This window comes from Perna viridis, chromosome 15 (assembly GCF_037379345.1).
Source record: "Perna viridis isolate PV_CMFRI_1.1 ecotype Kerala chromosome 15, ASM3737934v1, whole genome shotgun sequence".
Taxonomy (NCBI): Eukaryota; Metazoa; Mollusca; class Bivalvia; order Mytilida; family Mytilidae; genus Perna; species Perna viridis.
The window spans coordinates 11,115,302-11,132,698 of record NC_142459.1 but is presented as its reverse complement, the minus strand read 5'-3'; the positions used below and the strand labels follow the sequence as shown (position 1 = coordinate 11,132,698).

Genomic DNA, 17,397 nt, shown 5'->3' with positions numbered 1-17,397 from the left:
ATACTTAGTCCCCTAGTGTGAACCATAATTATGAATAATTTTTAGAAGAAAAATCCAAGGGCCATGACTCAGCTAAAAATTAACCGAAACTAAATACAATCAATCAGAAACAAGAATTGCTCTCAGCAGTTATGTGTGTAATCAAATAGGACCAAAACAAGGAAAAATTGTAAAGGACCTTCCTGTCAAGTTTGTTTTCATTTTGCCAAGTGTTTTCAGAGGAAATGAGTTTTTAACAATCAGCCAATTAAAAATAATAATTGCCTGAGGCAGCAATGTTTATATTCCAATCTGAACTTATACAGGACCTTCCATAGATGATTCTCGTAAAGTGTGGTTCTTATTGGTATAGTGGTATTAAGTGAGTTGAAGAAAATGTTTAAGTAAATGGACAGACGACAGATGCCAAGTGATGAGAAAAGAGTAACTATTGTAAAACCATTAAAAACCCTACAAATAAATAATTAAAATTAAAAAAAGAATCTAAAACACAAGAAATATCTGGCCTGCAAACTGACTTTCTAACTAATGTGGGATGATGCAAAACAGAAAGTAGACCTGGTAATCACTTATCTAAGGGCAAAATATGGTGGGACTAGGTATAACAGTTGTTGAGAAATGGACTTCAATGTGAAAGCCTTCAGCAAACTTTCAAATTTTTTACAAGGTCATTAAACTATCAAATGAGATTTGATAGGACAAGTATAAAATAACAGTTAGATGACTAATACTGTTAATCCCATAACTGGCAGCTATTCCCAATATGAAATTGATAGAGCAATAATTACCAAAGTGCTTTGTTTGCCTGTGCATCTGTAACTGAAGAACTTTTTCAAATGTTTCACAACAACCAATGCATCTGTAACCTAAATAATAAAAAGAAACATACAAATCAATTTTAGGTCAAATAGGATCAGACATGTACACGTAAGATAGAAATGGTGTCAAGAAACCATTATCTACAGTAATTATTAAGACCAATTAATTTCTTTCATCGACAGTTAATCAGACAGAGGTGCGGTTAAAATCAGAACTGTCCTACGAGGAATGAAATACCCTCGCAATTTAATTGATGAAAATCACTTAAGTCACAAAGAATGCATCCTTTCGAAGAATAAGTAAACGCCAAAATTCCTGCCAATATGCACATACCAATATAGTGTTCTAACAATATACAAGGTTTCAAAAAAATCCATCAAGAAATGTAGGTGGAGTTGAGGACCCCATGTGTTACTACATTCCTACGAAAATCTCTTAAGTCCACACATATTTGTCCTCTGTTCGTCTAGCAACAACTCAAATAGTGGTGTGTGTACCTCTATTTGTTTATCTAAAAATAAGAACATGGGGTGTGTTCAGAAAATTTTACCTCAGTTTGTAATTACATAATTCAACATGACATCTTCGAATTTTGGCAACCTTACCTTTATCAGCACATTCAGGTTCTTGTGTTAACATCTGGTAACTGCCTTTCTCTAAAAAAGAAAAAATATATATCACAAAAATTCCAAAATCATATCTTACCAAATTGTCTATTTACAGTTATTAGCTAGTTTGATGTTCAAGAAATTTGACCTCGGTTTATCAATATACAATCTATAATTTAGTTCTATGTTAAAAAAAAATGATCTCTGTTCATCAAGCTACAATTCATATAGTGGTGTGTGTACCTCTATTTGTCTATCTAAAAATAAGAACCTGGGGTGTGTTCAGAAAATTTTAACTCAGTTTGTAATTACATAATTCAACAAAGTACATACATCAAATCTAGCTTTCAATTTTCTAAACATGACATCCTCGAATTTTGGCAAGCTTACCTTTATCAGCACATTCATGATCTTGTGTTAACATCCGGTCACTGCCTTCCTCTGAAAAAGAAAAAAAATATATCACAAAAATTCCAAAACCATATCTTACCAAATTGTCTATTTACAGTTATTAGCTAGTTTGATGTTCAAGAAATTTTACCTCTGTTTATCAATATACAATCTATGATTTAGTTCTATGTAAAAAAAAAATGATCTCTGTTCGTCTAGCTACAATTCATAGAGTAGTGCCTGTACCTCTATTTATCTATCTAAAAATAAGAACCTGGGGTGTGTTCAGAAAATTTTAACTCAGTTTGTAATTACATAATTCAACAAAGTACATACATCAAATCTAGCTTTCAATTTTCTAAACATTGCATCCTCGAATATTGACAACCTTACCTTTATCAGCACATTCAGGTTCTTGTGTTAACATCTGGTCACTGCCTTCTTCTGAAAAGGAAGAAAAAATATGTCATAAAAATTCCAAAACATTTTCTAGCCTAATTGTCTATTTACAGTTAATAGCTAGTTTGATGTTCAAGAAATTTGACCTCTGTTTATCAATATACAATCTATAATTTAGTTCTATGTTAAAAAAATTGATCTCTGTACATCAAGCTACAATTCATATAGTGGTGTGTGTACCTCTATTTGTCTATCTAAAAATAAGAACATGGGGTGTGTTCAGAAAATTTTACCTCATTTTGTAATTACATAATTCAACAAAGTACATACATCAAATCTAGCTTTCAATTTTCTAAACATGACATCCTCAAATTTTGGCAACCTTACCTTTATCAGCACATTCAGGTTCTTGTGTTAACATCTGGTCACTGCCCTCCTCTGAAAAGGAAGAAAAATAAGTCACAAATTTAAATTACAAAACAATATCTGACAAGATCAACAAATTTTACCTTTGTTTTTAATGTGCAATTTATAATTTAGTACCATGTTGAAAAATTTGAAATCTGTTAGTCTAGCTACAAATTAAAGGGTAGTGTATGTACCTTTCATAGTTCCAAGTTGGATACTTAGATTTTTCTGATATTCGGTTAAAAATGGGTTAAGTAATTTTAGAGGACAAAATATTTTTCAAAAACATTCTGCCAGCTAAAATATACCAGCCGTTTGTCTCAATTTTCAAACATTTATGTTCAATCTCTGTAACAAAACGGTGATTAAAAAGTGCATTGTCTTTTGTGCCAATTTTCTTTTGAATTGCAAAAACAGTTGTGAGAGTTCAAGAACAAGAATAAAAAATTAACCCTTCTAAAATGTTGTTAAATAATTCAGGTAAGAAAATACATGCAAACTAATCTGGACGAAGTTGTTTCATGTTCAATTCAATACCAATTAAAAACCAAATTAAGTAAATAACTAGAGGCTCTATAGAGCCTGAATCGCTCACCTGGTCTTTTTGGCAATTAAAGGGCAATAACTCTGTAACAAGGAGTGGTTCTACAACTTTGACCTAATCAGAGACTTTTGCAGGCCTTATAAGGAACGTTTCATCAATTGAAAATTCTTTCTATCGTTAACATTTTTTTTAATGAAGTACAAAACCAGCAAAAAATGCTTTCAAGAGCAATAACTGCTACAGCGAGAGTTTTGAAAACTTCCACTCAGTTTAAATGATTTTTAAGGGCATTAACTCCTAAAGCTAGACATTTGACGATTTCATCTCTGTTGAATATTTTGTAGGGCTGGTTATGAGGATCATTTCAACAACTGAAAGTTTCTTTCTATCATTTACAGTTTTAAAGATAGAGGCCAAAACCAGCAAAAAATGCCTTTCACGGGCAATAACTCCTATAAGGAGTCATTTCACAACTTTGACTCTGTTAAATGTTTTGTAGGGCTAGTCATGAGAATTATTTCAACAACTAAAAGTTTTTTTCTATCATTAACGGTTATTGAAATAGAAGCCAAAAACAGCAAAAAACTGCCTTTCAAGGACAATAACTCCTATAAAGAGTTATTTCACAACTTTGACTCTGTTAGATGTTTTGTAGGGCTGGTCATGAGGTTTTTTTAACAATTGAAAGTTTTATTCTATCAATGACGGTTTTTAAGATAGAAACCAAAAACAGCAAAAACCAGCAAATTATACCTTTCAAGGGCAATAACTCTCATAAAGAGTCGCTTGACAACTTGGACCCAATGAAGACATTAGAAGAGCTTATCAAGCCGAAGAAGGAAGGTCACATTTATTTTCCAATATCTCTTTTAGTTATAGAGATATTTGTAGTAATAGGTGACTTGACCCCTGTGGTCTAAAAATAGCAATGGCGGCCATGTTTTTTCACGGATCAAAAATCCCAACGGTCATTTTGTGCAAAATAGTCTAAGAAACAAGCATTCCAAGTTTCCTTCCTGTCAGTCAAGTAGTTTCAGAAGAGAAGATTTTTGAAATTTTGTCCATGACGACGACGACAGACACCAAGTGATGGCATAAGCTCACTTGGCCTTTGGCCAGGTGAGCTAAAATGAATATATTAAAATTGGAAAGAGTGTTTTAAAAGCTACATTTATCTAGAAAACTTTGTGAGCAATGCTCACTAAACTGATACCCCCACTTCCCCATTTGATAACCTGCACCTTTTGACCTCCAAATTGATTTGGATCAAATTCTACAAAAGAGGTTGCACAATGGTAATACGTAATCTGTGAAAGTTTTATTAAATTCCAATCAGTTGTGTAGCATGAGTGAGGGATTTTATAAAGTCCATGTTTGCTGATTTGAGACCTAACAAACTTCAGATCAAAATCTAGAAAAGAAAGAGCATATATTTAATACTGAATAAAGATTCTATGAAAGTTTTATTAAATACCATTCAGCAGTGTTGGAGTAGTAAAGGATGGGAAATGGGTACCCCCAAGTCCCCATATTCATTACTGACTAAGTCCATGATTTGCTAAGTGAAACCCCAAGATTGATTTGGATCAAAATTTTCAGTAAGAGGTGCATAGCTGGAATATGTAAAACAGATTTTGAGAAATTTTCATTTAATTCCATTCAGCAGTGTAGGAGTAGTAACAATTAAGAGATGGGCACCCCCACGTTCCCATATTCACAAATGACAAAGTTTATGTTTTGCTATATGAAACCTAAAATTGATTTGGATTAAAATCTACAATAGGAGGCGCACAATAGAAACATGTAGATTCTGTGAAAGCTTTAGCATGTATTTTGGCCAATGTGGTATACGGTACATTAAATTTTCAAGAAACCAAATCATAGAAATAAAATACTTTTCTGGGCTCAGCTTGATATGACAGCAGAGGTCAAACCCTGAACAGTTGGGGCAAGTATGGACACACCAATTAAGTATACATGAAGTATAAGGGTGGAAAAAATATTTTCAGATGTTTAAGACATTTAAAACTGTCTTGTCCCAGGTCATTAAAATACTAGTCAGGAAATTATCACTTGCCACCTAGGTGCTAAATATTAAGTGCTAGCCAAATGCAATTTTTACTTGCCTTTGGCAAGTCGGCCAGTGGAGATTTCACAAACTAATTTAGAGGTATGGAACTTCTTGGTACTAATTCAGAGATCCATTCACTTTCAGTCAAGTTATTGTCTGGATATCAAGAAAATACTTGTTGCTGACCACTTATTGCCCCTTAATTCCAATGACGATGAGGCTGACAGCATAATGCTATTATACAACCACAAATTAATAAAAATAACTAGAACTGTTCTTTGAGGAACTAATACTCCCTGCAGTATCATGTCACTATGAACAACATATGGCAATAAATGTTGTCCTAAAGTAATTGTCAAAAAGCCATATATTATACAGAACTTACCTAAACACAAATTTCCCACATCTGTGGATACAGTAAGTCAATTTGAACAATCAAAAGAAATAAAATTTTGCTCTCATAAACAAACATAAAGAAAACAAAATAAACATTGAATTACGTGGTCTGCTGTATAGTGCTGGTTTGACATCCCCTTTCTGAAAAGTCAATACAACTACACATTATATATATTTTTTCTATTTGATGCATGTATACCATAATATTTTGTTTCACACTAAGATTTTCTATAGGCAAAATATACATAGTAACTTATGACTAGTTCATGCCTATTATCTTACAATAAGAAAATAAAAAAAGAAAAGATTGGCAAACCCGGGTTGGGGTAATCGTAATCAATTGTAATCCATTTCAATATAGCCAGTAATTGAAAGTAATCTGTAATCGACATTGATTTCAATTACTTGTAATCGTATTTTAGTTGATTGCTCTTCTCAAAGCTCTGTAATCATCAATTACAATCAATCCATCGTAGCTCGAACTCCAAGGGACCGTTCAAACATGTTAGAGTTATCATGGTGTTCCAGAAATTTGAGTTCAAAGATTTCCAGATTTATTTCGTTGCAGGACTGAGTTAGATTTAATTGTTACAAATTGCTTACATACTACCAAGTTTTTTATTCTTGAAGACAATTTTCATTTGCTTTTAGAAGGTTTCATTGATTTGTCGACCAGTGTTCTCCCCAAGCCCTTCTAGGATCTCGGTACCGCAACGCTAAATAAAATGCTGAGAGCGATCAAAATCTCCGAAATGCATAATTTGTGCATATGTGTATAGCGTCCTATTTTGTGAACCTAGTACGTAAATCAATATTGCCGCTTACAATCATAAGAAAAAAATTTTTTTTTCTTAATTACATTTACCTCTTATGAGGTGTCAAAGGCAATTTGAATTCATTGAAAGCTGTTCATTATCCCAAGGGTGATAGATATTTTGTAAGCTGACACACTGACATGTGTTTACAACACATGGCCTAAGTCGTCATTCAGAATAAATATGGCGAGAGTCTGCATGTCTTCTGTCCTGTCAACAGAGGCAGAAGCTACTTTCATGGGAATGAAACTAGGACAAACAAACTCAATGATAATTAAGCCTACATTACACCGACTGGCGTGACAGCAATTCTAATAGAGCAACGTAAATTAAGAACTATGTTGTAGAGATTTAAATTGACATTAATTACAGACCAAACTAATACCAGATCTAGGAAAGACTTGTCTGTCAGACCTCAATCAAGTATGGAAGAGGACATTCACAAGCTTTGATGATTTTCACAGAACACTTTCATGTTTTGAGTTTATGTAATAAAATTATATTTGTAATCCATTCCCTTCAACTCCCCCTTTTTCCTAATATCTATTTATTATGGTGCAATGCAAATAAACATTTTCACATATAAGGATACAATGAATTATTTTCAGATGTTTATAAAAAAAAAACACCCGTACTTATTCAATTCTATTTTCACAAGATATATACTCTCAGCATATTTTTTTTTACTGATTGGGCACACACTACAATATTTTTTTTTTTTATCTTTTCTGTTTCTAACTAAAGAAAAACAAATATTTTTTCTTTACTTTAGGACTACTTAGATGTTTTGTTTTTATGCTTGAAAAAGACCATAAATGAAATGGAAAATGGTTATAAGTATCAAAGTATACAATCCGGTATACAGAAATCTAAGATCAACTTAAAACACTAACTGAGGTACAAGATGTAACTTCCCTACAAACAGAGGTTTGTATCATGGTATACAATCCAATATACACAACTCTAAGATCAACTGGAAACACTTCTTCTTCTTTCAATTTTAGCACTCCATCAACTGAATGATGAGTATGTGCCGCGCATGCGTGGGGAAAAAAATAGCCAGTGAACTTTATACACATTTACAATAAAAAATAACAAAAAGTGAGTGATTTGAAAATGGATTGTGATTCATGTACAATACAAAATATAGAGTGATTAAAATTATGTACAGATTGGTCGTTGCTTTTAAATGTTGTGTTATGAAAGAACAGACAGAGATGTCTGTTCTTTAAAATTGTCTATTGAACAGCACTACACTGCTGTTGCAGGTAGGAGGTAACGTTGTACAATAGTTCTTGGGTACAATGAATATTTGTACAGTCTTTGTTTGCATGAATATGTCTGTAGGAGTAACTGTGTATATTCTGCCTTGTTCTCGTATCTGATGGTATAAGAAAATTAGGTAGATACATGCATATTGCAACTAGATGATGTACTATATCATAAAAGAATATGATCCATGTTCTTGTTTGTCTGTGTTGTAGTAGTGGCCAGTTAAGATGATTTAGCATGTCTGAGACTGAGCTGGTGTTGTGATACTTATGGCAGGTGTATCGCGCCGTCCCTCATTTCTTGTTGCAATGTTTGTTCTCATATACTAATACTTATTTTTTTTCTTTTTCAATGTAAGCGTTTGACTCTGTTAATTTTTATTTTAAGTTTGTCGCACAAGATATAACTTCCCTACAAACAGAGGTTTGAATCGTGGTATACAATTCAAAAGCTAGTATCAGAGAGTTCCTGCTCAGAGCTTATATTAACTGCTAATTTGTACAAGCATGTGTATTCACTGACGTTACACGAAACTTACCTGCCATGCTACTTACAACGAAACACCGCCATTAGCGAATTTCGAACTTTTTCGATAATTGCCTTCATGTGGGCGGGAACTTGGTATGATGGCGCGACCAATGAATAAACATGTGTGTGAACTAACCAATAAGGTGAAAAGTGGTTTCTGAAGGCCCTCAAATACACATTATACACACAAAATTAAATTTCCAACGTTATTGCGAGGTATTCGTGAAATTTTAGAATCGTAATCAGCATAAAATTATAACGAATTAGGGAGGTATGACGTACCCAGGTAACGAGAAAATACCTCAGTAGGCAACACCAGACCTCGGTAGGTGAATGTGTATTCCTGTAAAATACCTCTGATTGTCACACACACACACGCACGCACGCACGCACACACACACACACACACACACACATTTATGAAGGAACAGGGCTTTTATTCCTGTTCTGCATCTTGACCGTCCCATGAGGGTCTTCAACGGAGATGAACGATGTCCATCCCCTCATATGCCTATATTTATTCTACTGCAATTATTCCTCCGCTGAAAGTCTAGTCTAGTATAATATATAATAAGAAATACCCATAAATCAGTATTAATATAGAAGGATATGACGGAAATGAATACCCACACGGTATTGACCATAAAATGGTCTACATAATTGGGTCGTCCACAACAACTGAGATTAAACAATACGAAATATATTGATATATTTTATTCAAGAAAATATACAACATTTAACACATTGTTAATTCAGCAGAACCAGAATCAATAAAATCTCTTCTTGTTAAGATACTTTACGGAAGTCTTTCATATATCATGAATAAGAAAATCAGTTAACATGAATTAAGTTATCTATAAACAATTGTTTATTTGTACAACTATACATGATGTCATTGGTTTTCGTTAAGAGATTTTCCCTCTTCTTCTGTCACACCCAAAGTATCAGACCACATTAAACTGAAATTTCCTTCTTGATTTGGACTTATTTCCTCTTCTACATCTACCTCTTCTACTTCGATCTCTTCAAAAGGTGAGCACTCTTTACATTCCAAGAGATCTGTCTGTGCATGATGACTAAATTCACAAATGGTCACTGAATTTAACTCTGGTACAAAATCTCGTATCACGTCCATAACATCTTTGAGTTTATCCCATTTCATCTTGTATAGAGCGACCCCTTTTCTTGTAGCTACTGGTGCACTTGAATCAAGGGGTTTCCAAAAGTGTCTTATGTCTACTGTGGGAATCTTGGGATCTACCGTAACGTAAACCTTACCACCCAAATGATAAAGAGTTTCGTCGACCTCTTCTACTTTTCCTGCTAGCCCTTCATGGAATAATGTATCTATCTCATCTCGTTTCATTTCTAGCATCAACCATCTAGACAAATTGAGTGTAACTCTTTTTTTAGTTGGATATTTGTTGAAACCCTTTTCTTCGAAAATTCTAATATGTATCATTAAATCGTTCTTATACTCATATGCTACGACATAAGTATCACCACCGAGATGAAGCATACATCGCTTACCTTCTTTGTAACTGGTTCTAGGGATAAATTGGAGGTGTTTAGCTAGATTTTGTTGTCCGCTTTTAATTAAAGCCAACTTGAGTTGAGTGTAATAAGAGACAGGAGTTACATCCAAGTAATCCAGGATACGTTCTGCTCTCGTTTTTGAACAAGTAATCGCCAATATCTCCTCTTCTTTTGCTTTTGATAACACACCCTTTGACCTAAGGTGGTGAATAACCGCATCAGTATTCATTTTACGTGTAATGATGTTCCTACTTTCCCCCAAAGTATGCTTTTCTAATGGATTCATCGTCAGACACTTCTTCTATATTTTTACAATGAATTCCAAAACAGTTTTGACAAAATTCTCTCTCATAACCCTTTATATATATGCGTGGAATGTGTTTAACGAAACGACTACATGAGAGTGTTAAAGTTTTTATAATTATATGACATTATGATTGAGCAATTAAAATTCGTAATATAGGGGTTTTAACTCTTGTTTTAGAAGGGTTTCCTCCTGTATTTGACACTTTGATTGATAATGAAGCAAAACATATATGCAATTACCTCTTGTTTTAGAGGGGTTTCCCCTGTATTTGACACTTTGATAATGAAACAAAATTTATATGACATTATGATTGAGCAATTAAAAATCGTAATATAGGGGTTTTATCTCTTGCTTTAGAAGGGTTTCCCCCTGTATTTGACACTTTGATTGATAATGAAGATAATGAAGCAAAAAATATATGCAAGGTTTTGTGTATATAAGTAACCCCTCAATATGCTGTTTCCAATTAACAGATTTAAAGAATGGCTGGAAGAGGATCACGGACTAATCTTAAGGACATTTTAAATGAAATATATACAATTGACGACTTGAATAATTGGGCTTTAGATAATGAGTTATTAGACCATCCTTGGGTTATACAGAGGAAGGATACAATTATATTTGAAACAGTTATTACGTTTTCGGATATAACTTCTCTATCCCAATGGGCAATCGATAATAACATACTATGTCACAACCACGTGCTTGAAAGAATGAAAGACCTCTTAACTTGTAAAGTATGCAACAAAACATTTGATTTCCAAACAGAATTGAAACAACATGAGACTGTACATTTAGTTTTGGATGAAATCATTCATGGTACATCACACAATGTTCAATCATCATTCGAAATTAATAATTACACCACTATGGTTAACAATTCTAACCTTGATGAACTGGACTCTACATTTCAAAACGTTGAATCAAACTCTGACCCCAGTTATAGTTTCAAATTGCCAGAATTGGATTTACTATTTGGTGATAATCACATGTCGACGAAACAAACTGTTATTGATGATGATGTATTTAATGCTAACAATTTTCTTTATTCAACCTCCAAATTGACAAACCCAACACATTACACTGGAGAGTCAGATTTACCATCATGTTCTAACAATAGAATATTAAGAGATCAAGTGGGAAAAGGAAGCACGACAAATAACAATGATAATTCCGCCTATATCTTTAGAAAAACTGGAGAAAAAACCTTTACAAAAAATTTAGCAGTAGAAACGACATACAAAATAAAGTTCACAAATATTTGGCAAGGCAAAAAACTGAAGACTCTTTTGACAGAGATACGAGGAATGTTCAGAGATGTATTGGATAAAGCACGGGGAGACAACAATGACCTAGGTCGAGTTATAATAAACCATCCTGGACTTAGCAATGCCATTGTCGTTCCTCTTCAGAAATGGTCGTATTTAAATTCTGACAAAGTACTGGAAAACATAAAAAGAGTTTTGAATAGCGACGAAAATCTTACCCTTGATAATCAAATGCAAGTAACCATAGGAAACATAAAGATACCACAAGGATCCGCTGCTACCAAAATAACTCGTTTATCCGGACCACACAATTCCATAGCCACGATCACTTTTGCGAATATCGAATGATGATAAACTCTGCATGGCACATGCTATAGGGAGATGTTTTTTGAAACTATGTAAAATTGTTCCATTAGACGAATGGAAAAGAGTAACAAAAAATGATTCTAAATATATGAATTCTATGATGAAAGTGATTAAACATAGAATAACGACCAAAAGTTTTTACAAACATGTTGGTGATTCATCCATGAAAAGCTATGATAAAAACATGACCCTTACTTTATGCAGAGAGGCAGGGATATCAACTGAAAGACCTTTAAGTATATCAGACATTAAACCATTTGAAGATTTATTGGATGTGAACATTTTAGTGATATCGTCTAAATTAGGAAACAAGTTTTGTCGTGTAGGTAACAATCCATTACGAAAAAATCTGTATCTTTACCTAACAACATTAAACGACAAGTCAATTGACCATTTTGACGGTATCGGGAACATCAACGGGTTCTTGGCGTACGGAAATTTCTGTGAGACGTGTCTCAAACCTTACAAAATGAAAGGAAAGCACTCCTGTGAAACAACATGCAACGTATGTTGTAGAGATCCATGTCTTGTGGAAACAGAACGGAGCTGTATATTTTGTCATAGAATTTGCCGTTCGCTGGAATGCTACGAGGCTCATATATCTTGTCGAAATAAAAAAGGCCAAGAGGTGGACAAAGCATTATGTGAAAAAATTTACCAATGTAAACAATGTAGAAAAGTCTTGAAGAGAGAACAAAGGAAACCAGATGATCACGTATGTGGAGAATATAAATGTAGAAATTGTTTTGAATATTTTCTAGACCGACATATGTGTTATCAACGAAAATCAATTACTACTAACAATATTGATGGTAAGGTTCCTAGAAAATTTTTCTTTTATGATTTTGAAACAACGCAAGACGAACGAATGTCATGTACAGAGGGTTATGTACCCAATACACCATGTGATGGATGTACTTCAGAAACAAGGTGTAATAAATGTAGACTCTGTATAAACTGTAAAGAATCTAGCTGTGGTTTGGAAGAACACAAGGTGAATTTTGCTGTGTTGCAGTCAACATGTGAAAAATGTATAGATTACAATTTGGACGAGACTTCACAATGTCAAATCTGTGGAAGCCGATGTGTTAATGTCGAATATTCAAGCAAAATAAGTGCGTTCTTCCTTGTCAAGACAACTGCGGCTATAGACAGAGGGTGTTTAAAGGTTATAAAGCTGTGGTCGATTTTTGCGACCACATAATGACACGTTGTTACAACAATACGGAATTCATAGCACATAATGCCAAGTCATTCGACAATTACCCAATCTTGAATACATTAATCACCCATCATTCTGTTAAACCGCACAAAATCCTTTACAATGGTTCGAAAATCATGTATATGAAGGTAGGAAATGGCATTGGACTAACCTTTCTAGATTCTTTAAATTTCATCGGAATGCGTCTGTCAAAAATACCCTCTTGTTTCGATTTGAAAGAACTACAAAAAGGATACTTTCCTCACCTATTCAATACAAAAGGAAACCAGAATTATGTTGGTCCTTATCCTGATCAGAAATATTATGGATGTGACTACATGGAATCAGGAGACCGCGAAAAATTCTTGCAATGGTACGATACCAAAAGAGGCAATATTTTTTTATTTTCAGCGAGAAATGTATGGATATTGCGTATCGGATGTAGATATTTTGAGAAGAGGTTGCATGAAATTTCGACAACTTTTGATGGAAGTCACTTCTCAGAACGGAACAAAAACTGGCGTGGACCCTTTCGATTACGTGACGATTGCAGCCGTATGTCAGGGAATTTATCGACATCTGTTTCTCAAAGAGACATACCAAACAAAAGTTTTAGATCTTGCAACAAAAAAATGGATCAATTGTCAAACGAAATTTCGGGATGAGGAATGGGAGGTTCTACTACCAGACAATACATGGGTACAGTCGTTACTACCAAGTGATGGTTACAAGATTGGAAAACGTGTGTTTTTTAAGAGTCCTATAGGTATTATACCGTCCGAAGGTTACTGTGTCAAGGATAACTTCAGCAAGGCGTCAATTCAGTGGCTTGAGTGGATCATGTGGTCCACTAACAAAATTAAGAAAAACGGAGTCCTGAAAATACAGCATGCCTTAAATGGTGGCGAATATCGAGTACCAGGAACGAAGTACAGACTAGATGGGTATGATGAAGCTACCAAAACAGCTTACGAGTTTCTGGTTAGGTATTTTTTATTTGTGTACTAAAACTTATTGTTTTTAGCTATTTTGTTTTGTTATATAAATACAAGTCATTTAAAACATATCAAATGAAATGTGTCACTTGATAATTACGATAATAAATCGTCAGTAACTTGCGTGTTATTCGGAAACTCGAAAAAAGTAATCTCCAAAAAAAAAGCTTGATTATACAGTATTTGTTAAATAATTTCAAACATGTGTGTTATTACTTAATGAAACATTATGATATATATTTTTCATAGGATGTGTGTTTCATGGCTGTCATACCTGCTTTCCAAACGATCGTAGAACAACAATACATCCTGTCACTAGACATTCAATGAATGAATTGTATTATATGAAGAAAAAAGATGTGTTACTGGCATTAGGTTATCGTTATGAAAGTATATGGGAACATGAATTCAATCAACAACTCAAACTCAATATGTCAGTGAAAGAGTTTGTAAATACCTAGATATTACTGACAGATTAGATCCAAGAGATAGTTTCTTTGGAGGACGTACTAATGCTATTAAATTGTTTCACGAGACGAAAGAGACTAAATAATATTATTTGTACTTTTATATACATCTTTTTCACATTCAAAATCGAAGAATCACATAAATGAAAGAATTTTATACTATTCCAAATCGTATTAAAATGTTGTCTTTAGTTTGATGTCATTTTTACATTCTAGGATGAATGTTTATATTACATATATTTATTTTGACCATGGAATGTGCAACCCACGATACTTGTATGATAAAATATGTTAATCTCGAGTTCTTCGATAACCCTTCTCAGAAAATATGTATTTTGTTTATACAGTTTGTATCCTAGTGTCAACAAGTATGCAACATATCCAGTTGGACATCCAACCATCATCACATCGAATTTCAAGCCTATTTGTGAATACTTTGGTATGGCAAAACTAATTGTCACGCCACCTCGTCGGCTATACCATCCCGTTTTACCTTATTTGTCAAATGGAAAGTTGAAATTTCCTCTCTATAGGACGTGCGCCGATATGGAAAATGAATACGATTGTCAATGTAGTGACAAGGACAGAGCGCTTACTGGTACCTGGTGTACTCCTGAAATTCAACTGGCCTGTTCAAAAGGCTATGAAATCATTAAGATTTATGAAATTTATCATTTTGAGGAAACGAGTTGTTACGATACGATCACGGGAACCGGAGGTTTGTTTACAGAATATGTTAATATGTTTCTAAAACTTAAACAGGAGGCTTCGGGATTTCCCTCCGATTGTAATACAATCGAGGAAAAATACATATATATTCAAAATTATGCGCGACACGAAGGTATAAATTTAGATTTCGACTCAATTAAGAAAAATCCAGGCCTCCGTAGTTTAGCTAAGATTTGTCTAAACAGCTTTTGGGGAAAATTTGGCCAACATCTTAATATGAAACAATCTTCTTTCCTACATAAACATGAAGCAGACAAGTTTTTCCAATTGCTTTCAGATACACGGAAAGATGTTGGGGATTTTCATATAGTCAGTAAAGATATCATACAATTAGAATATTATGACAGTCCGTCCTTTTTACCTTTCGATTATAAGACTAACATATTTATCGCAAGCTTCACAACGGCATGGGCTAAAATAAAACTCTACGAGTTGCTCGATATAACACAAAGAAATGCGTTGTATGTCGATACCGACTCCATTATATTTCATGATACCAACAAACAAATAACACGAAAACTCCCTGTTGGAAACTGTTTAGGAGAACTCACCAGTGAGATTTCTCAGGAGGAAGGCCATATTACCACTTTTGTCTCCTCTGGACCAAAATCGTACGCTTACAGAACGAAATCAGGAACAGAGATTTGTAAAGTTAGAGGTTTTACCTTGAATTGGACGAACACAAAATTGATCAATTTAGCTAATATTAAAGAAATAGTGTTGAACAAAGATACAACAGCAACAATCACGACAACGAATCCAAAAAAGATATCTAGAATCTCCCGAAAAAGAAAATTGTGTAACACAGTAGAGCAAAAACAATTTAGAATGGTGTACACAAAGAGACGTTTATTAGACGATTTCTTAAAAGAACCTTATGGTTATTAACTTCAAGACTTAATTTAGTGTTCAAATAAAAATAATTTCAGATTTTTATTTGGTGTTTGTGAATAAAATAAAATAAAATACATGTATTATAAAGTGTATTTTATTAACAAATAAACATGAAATAATATATTTGACTTTAATATGCTATCCATCGAGTGTTCTTTCTTTTCCTCCTATTAAGCGGCGGTTTTTCCAGTATACCAGGTATTTCTCCCTTATTCTCCGTCTGAACGATAAAACCGTTACCCTTTTGAACGAAATCGCTGTTTTCTTCTTTATCTGTCTGTGTTTCTTTATCTTTTACAGACATTGAATCTATGGATCTATTCATTAATTCGTCGTACTTATGTTTAGTCAGTAATACAAACTGTTTAGACATTATCTTTTTTATCTAAGATAATCAACCACCGGTTTCAATAATTTTGATATAAATAATGTACTTTTTTTTAACAAAAGTTTTTTCTTCTCAGCTTTACTAACGGTTTTGTTCACCAATTGCAAAACAATTGATTTATAGGGTTTTAATGTTTCAATGTACGACCGCTTATTTGGGGAAACTCCTTTATATATGTTCAAAGCTATTTCTGAAATAACTTCCAATTGTTCTGATGACAGTGTGGAAATAATTGCTTTGCGCTGTTTTTGGTTAGCATGATATAAAAGTTTTAAGAAATAACCATGCGTCCTCATCCGACGACTCATCCTGTGAAATCTGAATGTTCATCGTTGTGCAAATTTCTTTTATATTGGTTTGTATACTATACACGTATCTCCTGGAAATATTCCAGTTCTTAACATGAACTGACGTTCCTCATGTTGTCTGTACGGAGATACATCTATCAGTAAGTATCCGTATCTAATACACGTGGCTTTAGTATAGCTATCTGTAAAAAAAATTAGTTTGTCCAGGAAGAATTTGGGAGGCAAACGTCACTATCTGTCGTGTATCTCTTGGGTTGCGAAACAAAATGAAATTTGCTGTTTAATGATATGCTTTTGGAATATTTCCCAACTGAGTATAAGGATTGTGAAAGCAGAACACAGGAAATATTCGCAAGGTGAGATGTTACTGTAAACAGATGTAAGTTCTTCCGACTGCACTATCTTACTAATCAGGTCATCCAATATTAATAAAGTATGTGTCTTGTTCTTCGAAAACTCTTCTATAGTCTGTTTATCTGGAAGCCCTTCGTGAAATGTAACGTTTGGTATATGTTTCATATCACCAAACATTTGTTGATATTCGGAATAGGCATACATAACCTCTGGAGGAGTTTCGGTAAACATGGTAGATGCATTCTCTATAAGTCTCTTTGTAAACATTGACTAGCCAGATTGTGTAGGGCCAATTACGGCAATAGTCGTTGGTGAGTAAAACGGCAACACTATT

At 33.7% G+C, this 17,397-nt stretch overlaps 1 protein-coding gene across 1 annotated transcript; it reads right to left on the bottom strand.

Moving 5' to 3' along the window:
* Nucleotides 1–9,142: 9,142 nt before the first annotated feature.
* LOC148596916 (uncharacterized) lies at nucleotides 9,143–10,015 on the bottom strand. Its single transcript, XM_088564344.1, has one exon. The coding sequence runs from the start codon at nucleotides 10,013–10,015 to the stop codon at nucleotides 9,143–9,145; it is 873 nt and encodes a 290-aa protein (XP_088420470.1).
* Nucleotides 10,016–17,397: the final 7,382 nt, after the last annotated feature.